At 43.6% G+C, this 10,261-nt stretch overlaps 1 protein-coding gene across 2 annotated transcripts in view; it reads left to right on the forward strand.

Moving 5' to 3' along the window:
• The window catches only part of LOC106563206 (signal peptide peptidase-like 3), a 49,309-nt gene extending 39,424 nt beyond the window's left edge, over positions 1-9,885 (forward strand). For both annotated transcript variants that reach the window (XM_014128551.3, XM_014128550.3), the window contains exons 10-11: positions 4,390-4,499; positions 7,305-9,885. In XM_014128551.3, the coding sequence (XP_013984026.2) occupies positions 4,390-4,499; positions 7,305-7,376 (182 nt within the window). In that variant the 3' untranslated portion in view covers positions 7,377-9,885. The remainder of the gene's footprint in view (positions 1-4,389; positions 4,500-7,304) is intronic.
• Positions 9,886-10,261: the final 376 nt, after the last annotated feature.

The following is a 10,261-nucleotide window of genomic DNA, read 5'->3' on the forward strand; positions in this document are numbered from 1 at the left end:
GCGTGACCTTTATCCCCAAATAAGTAAAGACCTGATGCTCCACCTTAAATGGGGAAATTTGGCATACCCAATTCTTCTGCTAACTGATTAATGGGGAGGATCACACTTTTTGTTAGGTTTAACTTATAACCAGAGAATGTCCCAAAACCTTGTAGCATGTCCAAGAGAGAGGGTATATACTCCACAGTTTTAGAGCTGTATTAAAGAAGATCATCTGCATATAAGGACACCTTGTGAGTTGTTGTCCCTTAATATTCCCTTAATCCTCTGCTCCGCCCACAGGGCGATAGCAAGAGGCCAATAGCCATATCAAATAGGAAAGGGGATAAACAGTCCTCCTGTGGAGAGGGAAGTAGCTGGAGGTGACATTGTTGGTACGGACAGAAGCCACTGGGGATGAGTACAAAATCTTAATCCAGGAAAGGAATGACGGGCCAAACCCAAATCTCTCTAGTACTGTAAATAGATATTCCCACTCAACCCGGTCGAAAACCTTTTCAGCATCAAGAGAGATGACATCCTCTGGCTGTAGAGTTGAGTGGGCAGAATAAAGAACATTAAATAGCCAGTGCATATTATAGAAAGATTACCTACCTGGGAAATCCGGTTTGGTCAGAGTTAATTATATTAGGCATTAGTCTCTAAACAGCGCGAGAGGACCTTTAGTGAGAATTTTATAATCGCAGCACAAAAGGCTTATAGGGCGGTATGAGCCATAGTCTAGGGGATTGTTGTCTTTTTTAATAAGCAAAACCCGAAATAGTCGCCTGGCTAAGTGTCTGTGGCAGTTTCTGACTAGAAAGGATTTCATTGTACATTGCGCTAAGGATAGGGGATCATTTAGATGAGAATGCTTTATAAAATGCAATAGGGAAGCCATCAGGCCCAGGGGTTTTACCGCTCTGAATGGACTGGATTGCCAGAGTAGCTTCATCACTTATTGAGGCATCCATGTTGGTTTGTTCATCTGAATTGCGATAGGGGATGTCCAGATTGTCTAGAAATGCATGCATACGAGACCTCATGAAGAGCCTCTGACGAGTAAAGGGCAGAATAGAATTGCTTCAATTGATTGTTGATTTCTTTGGGATTGGTAGAAGTTAAATCAGCTGCAACACAGATTTCAGTTATGGTGCTGCTAGCAGCGGATTGTTGAAGCTGGTGAGAACAACTCGCCACCTTTCTCTCCGTGTTCATCAAATTTTTGTCTCGACTTTAACAGAAGCTGCTCCGTTTGTTTGGTGGAAAGATTGTCAAATTCAGATTGGTGTAGCAGTCTCTCTTTGTAGAGTTCTGGAGTCGGAGAAGAGGCATATCTGTTGTCCACATCTAGAATGAGTTGAGATGGCTCCGATAAGCGTTTGGTGCCATACGCTGTGTATGGAATAATTTGGCCCCTTAGATAGGCTTTTAATGACTCCCACACAGTAGATTGAGACACGTCAGGGGTGCAGTTGATCTGTAAAAAGACAATGTGAGTTGATATGTCTTTTTTTTAAAGGCACTACAGGATAGTAGTAGTGAGTCAAGTCCCCACGTGCATTGACATAGTACTGTCTGGAAAGTGGATATCTAGCTGGACAGGGCTATGGTCTGAGATAACAATGCTGTGATATTGACTATTAGTTACAAAAGGAAGAATTCTATTGTCCAGCAGGAAAAGTCAATCCTAGAGTATGAGCGGTGGACTGGAGAGGAAAAAACGAGTACTGTTTAGCAGTGCGATTGCTCCTCCATGGATCAGACAAATTATAATAGGATTCTAGAAATGAGTTGATTACTGCGCCTGATTTTGAAATTACACTGTTGGGCTTTGGTCTGGATCTGTCTAGACTTGGATGCAATACACAATTGAAATCTCCGCCCAATTTCAAATGATGAGAGTTAAGGTTGGGAAGTGTTGCGATGAGGTCAGAGAAATTGAGCGTCATCCCAGTTAGGACCATAGAGGTTAGCCAGAATAACGTGTGCTGAACAATTTCCCCATCAGTATAATATATATGCCATTAGTATCTGAAATTACTTTGGAGGAGACAAACTGGGTGCCTTTTCTGATAAGGACGGCTGCCCTCTGGCCTTAGCACCAAAGTTGGAGTGAAATATTTGGTGTACCCATCCTCTCTTTAGTTTATCATGGTCGCTGGACCGGAGATAAACTATGTCCGGATTTAAGGACTTAAGATGAGCATACACTCGGCTACGCTTGACCACCTGGTTAATTTTTTTCACGTTCCAGCTGATAAAGCATGTGGAGCCTAGAATATGTGAATTAGACATAGTCATAGTAATCAGAAATGAATGTTAGTACGATCATATGGCGAATGTGCTGAAAGGTCAGAGTAATAAAATATAAAGAAAATGAAAAACGGCTTAAAACAACAAAATACCCAGAAAACCTTGGCCTGGCCTTCACCCTGTTGGAAGGCTGCATCTACCTCTCCTAGACTAGAGCAAAATGCTACAATGTTAAAGTGAACCTCAGTAGAGATCTATCCAGGGCCAACATTATCAAGTTTACACCTAGGGAAAGGGATTCTGGAGGCAACCACCTCAGCCATCTAAGGTGTCTTATGCAATATGCATATTTGAAGGATAGTAAAACAATATATAAAAAAGGGAGTTGTATGTATTAAACATGCTCACGGTATGTTAGTAGGGTACCCTATTAAGGCATGGAAAGAGAGCTCAGTGGCTAGCCTTAGGTAGCGACTAGGCTAATTATTACCGCTCCACCTAGCACCGTGGCTGTACAGCCGCAACTAGTTGGTAAAAGCTAATTGTGCCATGTACTGTAAATAAAATACTATTCAAACTATATTGTCCTTGTGAGAACATGTCACCCTATACATACCATCATTGTTCATAACGTTATGTTACTGGATTAATAATTGTCATTTTTGGCAGCAGGGTGGAGGCACGTTTCAATCAAGATATAAATTCACTAGTTGGTCCTTGGTCGCGTTAGCACGGCTAGTGCATGGTCACAGTATGAGCCCACAATGGCTAGTTAGTATTATGTCGCTTGTCCTCCTGTGGATGTAGGTGCGTAACAATGTATTCTTTGGCCTTGGTTGGGTCTAAGAATGTCTTCTGCTCGCCGGAGGGAGTAGTGATGTTCAGTACAGCTGGTAAAGAATGCCGAACTTGGTGTCCAGACAGCGGTGTAGGAGCCCCCTCACCTCGTTGAAGGCTGACCTCTTCTTTGTGACTGCCGCCGCGTAGTCTAGGTAAATGCGAACATTCTGTCCGTTGTGGGTGATGGGAGCTGCTCGCGCTGCCTTACGGAAAACGTCCTTCTCCTGAAGGTAGTGGAATTGAACTACTATGGGTCTGGGCGGTTCCCCATTCTTCGGTGAGGACTGTATGCTTCTGTGCACACGGTCAAGGGTGAGGGCATAATCGAGGCCTAGAATTTCCTGTAACAGTTTAGCTATGGACAGGGTAGGCCGCATTCCGCCTATGGTCTCGAGGCCCTCTCCCACGGCGAAATGTGACCGTTCCCCTGGCGCTCAGTTCTCGAGGTCCTCAATCTTGGAAGTGAGTTTGACGACATCTGATGATAGCTGGATGACTTGCTCTTCCAGTGTCACCACTATGTCGGAGTAAGTATTTGTGCCATCTTCCAGGCTATTCAGACGGGTGTCATGTCTCACCGAGTCTTCGTTAACGGAATCGATCTTTATGTTGACCTCGTGGCAAGAATAGCTATTTGGGCGGATAGGTCAGTGGATAATGACTCCACCTTAGCCAGCACAGTCTGTTCAGATTTAATGATAGCCGCCATTACCATGGCTAGGTCGGGGGGATCAAAGTCTGTGTCAGGTGAGCCGAGGCTTCAGCAGAGGCCTGCTCCTTTGTGGCCTTTGTTGTCTCGACATTTTACGATTAAAAGGCCAACATTTTCAGGGGGAAAAAATGATTTAAATTGGGTTAAATTCCAAATTAAATGTTACAAAATGAACACGGTAGGGGAGGTGTTGGTGAAGTATTAATAGTAAATTGTTCGCCCTGGATCGAAGCACCGAGAAAACACGTCTTCACATGTTGCTGCTCACCAGAGCCCCCGTTCAAAACATTTTTAGGTAAATTTTTTTCCCCCAATATGTTTTGGGGCTTTTAAGAGGTCACCAGGACTGAGCTTCTCAGTCTTTCAATATAAAAATTGTCCTGGGGAGGACCCCGGGCCCCCTAAGCAAGGTGACTGGAATTGGCCAAACTCGCAGTTTTAATACATGTACAAATTATCCTCTTTCTCTAAAAGCATAATGGTCATAACTTTCTTACATTAAAGGGGAGGTTAACTTTTTTATATATATTTTATTTTATTTTTGCACTTTAACCCCTGGAAGTTTGACTGGAGTGTTTCTGACCTGTCTCTGTTCCCTCCAGGCCTGCTGACTGCCACTGTGGCCTCCAGGATCCACCGTGCGGCTCAGCCTGCCCTGCTCTACCTGGTGCCCTTCACCCTGCTGCCTCTACTCACCATGGCCTACCTGAAGGTACATATTGGGAGGCTTGATAAGGGGGAGAGGGGTGTGATGGGCTGGGAGATATGGAGTCAGTCATAAGTAGGTTAAGAGATCAGTCAAAACGGCAGGACTGCAGGGGAATCATTTTATATGACTCAAGTGTTTTGTGTAAATGTGTTTTGACTGAATGCTGACCCAGAGGGAGGGAGACGGGACTGAGATGAACCGATAGAAGCACTGTTAAGTGGTAGAGGAGGCCTAGAGGAGTAATCCAGGATCTGGGCAGATGGGATACCAGGCCAGGGACCCAGAGGTAATGGATGAGGACATGAGTGGATGTAGAGGATATTATTAGGGACGCCACAGACACTATGGATGATCTCGTCTTGAGTGCCCGGTTATGCGGACAGAGCATTTTTTAAATCTAAATGGTTGAATGAGTGGGATGCCATTGTTGCAGTATTTTGTGAGTGGGCAACATCTACTATCGTAAATTGACATCTAGAATTATTTTTCCATATTTTATATTGCGCAAATTTCCCTAATGTGGACAGTTTGTGTTACTACCTTACACAAGCTTGCATTTTCACCCCATAGAATTTAGTGGAATTTCACATCCTTTTTACCTCAGATTGGTGATGTTAGTATAAAGGTTTACAGTCATCACAATGACAAGATTGATTGCTTAAAACAGATTTGGTTTTGAACTATAGATTATTTTCACACGTGCCAGACTTGTGCTGAAACGGAGTAAATGCAATGGCACGGAAAATTTGGGGAGGTGTCTATAAAAGTCGCTGATCACACACCAATACATGGATTTGACAGTCAAACTTAAATAGAAGCCAACCATTGTGACTGTTGTCTTATGCTGTGTCGTGATTCGTTTAAGTTAACTAACAGAAAAAGTGGTCCGCTCCCTTTTTCGGGATGGCAGCCTACCAAAATCAACAATCCACCATTCCAAAATATAGAAATGACCCTTCTACAAGTTCTCATCTAACCAACCATGTATAGGTTATTCCAAGTTTCCATGTGGCCTTTGAATAGTGTTATTTTAAACTGAGCTACACCCCAAGCGTTTGCTCCTGGTTCTATTGATTTCACCCTGATATCCATGGAAGTCATTAACAAAAAAAGTGTTGCGTTAGTTAGCGGGTTGGTGTTCCTCTTCAATCAAAATGCAGCACTTGTGGTTTTGGTAATCAGTGTCTGCTGCGATCTCATCGTCAACTAAGACCTTCGCCGAAACAAAGACTGTTCTGCCGAGTTATTTGAGGAAAGAAAAAAGAGGAAGGTTCCACACCACTTTCTCTGTTGGGTATCTTACCTAGTTATTTCCAGATCTCATTTAGCTTTTTTGTAGCTTTGGCAACTGTGTTTTATTTTCCAGTTCGCTCCAAGGCTTCCCCCTTTGGCTGCAACCCTTCTAATTTAGTGTACCCTGTGCGCACAACCCATGTGGAATTCCTGGTCTCTGGCAGAGTTTGGAACTGCCAATCGGCGGTCAATAACGTAGAGTTCATCTCAGCCTTTGCTGCCCTTCAGTCCCATGGATCACCCCTGAGAAAACTGCTGCTCTCTTGATCTGACAACGTTTTCTCTCATAGTTGGAGAGCATCGGGTCGTCGCAGTGGTGGCACTGGGCTACTTAAGTGGAGATTCTCTTTTCACCCTCAGTCACCTGTAGCTCCTCATTTTAATTATATGCCGTCACTGTCACTTGTCCACTCAAGCTTAACATTGTTGTCATCTATAGCCAACCAGGTGCCCGTGGCGAGTTCCTCAATGAGCTTGATAAGCTAATTTCCTGACGATGGCTCATTGCTCTTCGTACTAGGTGACTTCAACCTCCCGAAATCGGCCTTCAATTAATTTCTTTACAACTCTTTCTTTCCCCTTGCCTCTTTTGACCTCACCCTTTCCCAGTCCCCTCCCACTCACAAGGCAGGCAATCTGCTTGCATCTTTACTAGAGGCTGTTCGCCTACTAATCTTCCTGCAAACCCCCCTCCAGGTCTCTGATCACAACTTTGTTTTCCTTAGTTTTAACAGGACGTGCAACCTTATCTCCCCCTCTCTCGCAATTGATTTCAACGTGATGTCAATATGAGGGATCAACAAAATAAGTGTTGCGTTTCTCTTTCCGCTTTGGCGACCCCCAAATCAAAATGCATCACTCCAAATGTAGCTGGCTGTCTTCTGCAGGTTGCTCACTAACCATATAACTTTATTTCCTTTGGTCTCCCCTAATCGATATCAGTGATTTTATTACCACGACAGGGTTTTTGATGCGTCTGCCGTTTACAAGGTGCTCATTTAAATAAATAAAAAGTAATATAATAACTATTATTGCACATGAATGTATTGTGTACATAGTACATTTTATGTTTTCAATATTTTCCAGACTGTAACTGCATATTGGTTATTGATTTGGACACGTTGAAACTTTGTTTTGACATTGGGCTATTTATCAAAATGTCTTGTCAACAGGAAACAGTGACAGCATCATTTTACACAAGTTTTAGGAATATAATTTTAACTTTCAACATTCATTTCCAATGGTATTGTACTTAATCAGGTAAAAACTGCTTAATGAGTCCAAAAATGTGCTGCGATTTGATATACTAGAAATCACTAGAATTGGTTTGCCCTGCCTAATATGATGGTGGTAAGGAATCCTCTATGCCAGTGGGTAAAGACAGTTTAGCACGTATGTCGTACCACTGTTAGTGGGCCTCGAGGGGTAATATCTGTGGGTGAGGATAGGAGTGGTGTGATACTAAATGAGAGACCAGTACTAACAGGGAAGCTAACCCTGTGGTGTGTCCTACAGGGAGACCTGCGGCGTATGTGGTCAGAGCCTTTCCACACGAAGGCCAGCAGCTCCCGCTTCCTGGAGGTATGATGCACCCTGGGAACACACAGCCAGCGTGGGCAGGACCAGGGACCCCTACCCCCTGCCCTGAGAGAAAGGGAGTGAGAGGGAGAGCGCACACTGAAGAGAGGCCTCGTCCTCATCACTAGTTCATTCTTTCCACCCATCCTCTGAGGAGCAGACCTCACATATGGACACCAGTGTGTGGACCTCATTGCCAGACACAACTCCTCATTGCTTCCTGTTTTCCTCTCTCTCTTCCCTACTTTTCCTTCCCTCACCCACCTCCCTTACCATGGCTCATTTCATTTTGTCAGGCCTCTCCCTCTCTCCTTTTGCTCTTCTGTTTTACTACCGCCCCTCTCATCTGTGTATCTCCCCAACTCTGCTGGACTCCAAGGCCAGGCATCCCCCTATATGGACTACTGGGTGTGGGATGTGACTGAGGCTTTTTTTTAGCATCTTCATTACAATTATTGTTATTATTCTGGAATGCTTTGGAATGAACTGCGGAGGAGGATAGGAGAGTAGGCAGAACTGCTGCTGCCACTAGGCAGGAAAATGACATCAGTGCACAGGACCAGCAGCCTATGGGAGAGAGAAGGAACAGCAACGGTTCATCAGTCGCTCCCTCCATCTACCCCCTCTGTCCCCTGAACACCTCTCCTCTTTATCCTCAACACCCTCCCCCTCTAACAAACTCCCACCTTCCGTCATTCGCTGCCCCATCACAGATACAGGTATTTTATTTAGAAAAGATTTTATTCTTGGCATATACAGAAATGATGCATTATAAATTGTGAATGTGTCCCTACTATTGCGGGGGAAGCATCTCTCTTTGTATATATATGTGTACACAAGTATTTGGGTATCATGTGTGACTGTGTGTGAGCGAGAGCGCATAGTATGCGAGACTGTGTTATTTCATTATTATGAACAATTTAATTATGTTTTGGATTTTAGATCCAGGACAGGTATAAAAGACCTTGACAATGAGAACTTGTGGAGTGACATTTAGGGGTTGGGGGTTGATGGGACATGTAGTTTTTTGGGCAGGTCTGACTTGGACCACAGCTTGGTTCTGTAAGGCTAGGGGTGGTTTACTTGTGAACAAATTTCCTCCAACGAGTGACAGAATGGACATTGGGAGAAACAAAGTTAACCCTCGACATGCCGTTGGCTGTACCTGGAGGTGTGTGTCTGTTTCTGTGTGTGTGTGCCTGGTCGTATAGAATAACCTCTATAAAGTCTGTAGTGGACCTTGAGGGAGGAAATCTCTATGCCCTTCTAAGGGATTTATCTTAATAAAGGATTGTAATCAATGGACCCTGAGGTTAAAACTAACCCATAGCTATGTTTTTACTGTCAAAGGTTGGGTATCCCAACGGTTTTTGGATTGTCATTCCTCCCACAGTTTTGTGGTGCTTGTCAGTTAGATCAGGGTCCCGCCCCCCCACCACCAAAACCCCACAGGTGCATGTTTAGATTTTTTTCCCCTAGCACAACACAGCTGATTTGAAATAATCAAAGCTTGATGATGAGTTGGTTATTTGAATCAGCTCTGTAGTGCTAGTGCAAAAAAACAAAACGTGCACCCAGAGGGGCCCCAGGACCGACTTTGGGAAACCCTGAGTTAAATCATAGCTTAAACAATACTGGAATTAAAGTGTGTGTGTGTGAAAGTGTTTGTGAGAGCGAGACAGTCGGACGAAGAGAGAGACTTGAATGGAAAATGCAGTTTACTGGCTTCCTGTCTTGAGTTTTATTTTTTACCTGTTTTTTTATGTTTGTTCTCTGGCCTTGCATGTCAAGTGTACAGTGTGTGTCATTCCTCAGACTGCAACAACAGACTGCTGGCCCAAACCAATGCACTAAGCTTTGCCAGCAAGGCTGCAGAGAGGAAAGTTACATGGACAAAGGCCAGGGAGTCGGGAGGACTGAACAGTTCTGCCTAAACAGGCTGCCTGGCTGAAACACATTTTTTTTTTTTTACACTTGTTTAGCCCCGATTTCACTCTAGCTGATCATTACCTGGACATTGTCTGGCTATGGGACAGACCACTGTCGGACAGCCTGAACATAATGGACATGTAACCACAACCCCATCCCGGTCCCCTCTGCCTCTTTATGGACTTGGCAAAGAAAACTGATGATGATCATAGTGATGAATAATTGAAGAAGCAAAAGAAATACAGATGTTTTCATTTTTTATGGAAGATGGCTTTCTATTTATCCCTTGTTTGTATGTTTGAGTTTTTTTTCTTAGTGCTGTAGCTTTAGGTTTTCCATCTTCTACTTTTCTTTCCTACCTTGCAGCAGAGGGCTTTAGCTCTTTTGTTGAAGTGACATTACAGCTGAAATGGATTCTATCATTTTTTTAAAAAAGTTGAATAAATTAAGAGCTGTTTAGTGAAACATGAATCCTAATGAGCTGAATCTAAAACATTTTGTCTCCTTTAACCCCATCTGCTCCCTGTTCCTCTCCCCCCTTTCCCTCCATTCAGTCAGGATTCTGCTGTAAATAAAATAATTAACTATACGGCTCCTGTGTCCATCTCTTATTGCTTTATCTGCTAACTTGGGGGGAGAAAGTTAGAGACCTTTTGATAGATTACTGTCTTCCACACTAGCTCCTGTATTGGGCAGTGTATCATGTTTGATTAATTCACTCTGTGATGTTACTGGTGGTTTATATTAATGTTTTTGTATGAGGAATAGATGTTGAAATGTGTTCTCATGTGAAAATATGAGCAAATGCCCTCATGTTACCCCTATGCAAAGATATGCTGTAGTTCCAAGATGTACCACTGGATAGCGACACAGTCCAAGTCAGATACCTGTGGCATGGTGAGAAATGAACATCTAGACATGCGCAAGCCTGATATGAATAGCTCCCTCACACACAGCATGTGAAT

Source organism: Salmo salar, chromosome 11, assembly GCF_965601325.2.
Source record: "Salmo salar chromosome 11, fSalSal1, whole genome shotgun sequence".
Classification (NCBI taxonomy): Eukaryota; Metazoa; Chordata; class Actinopteri; order Salmoniformes; family Salmonidae; genus Salmo; species Salmo salar.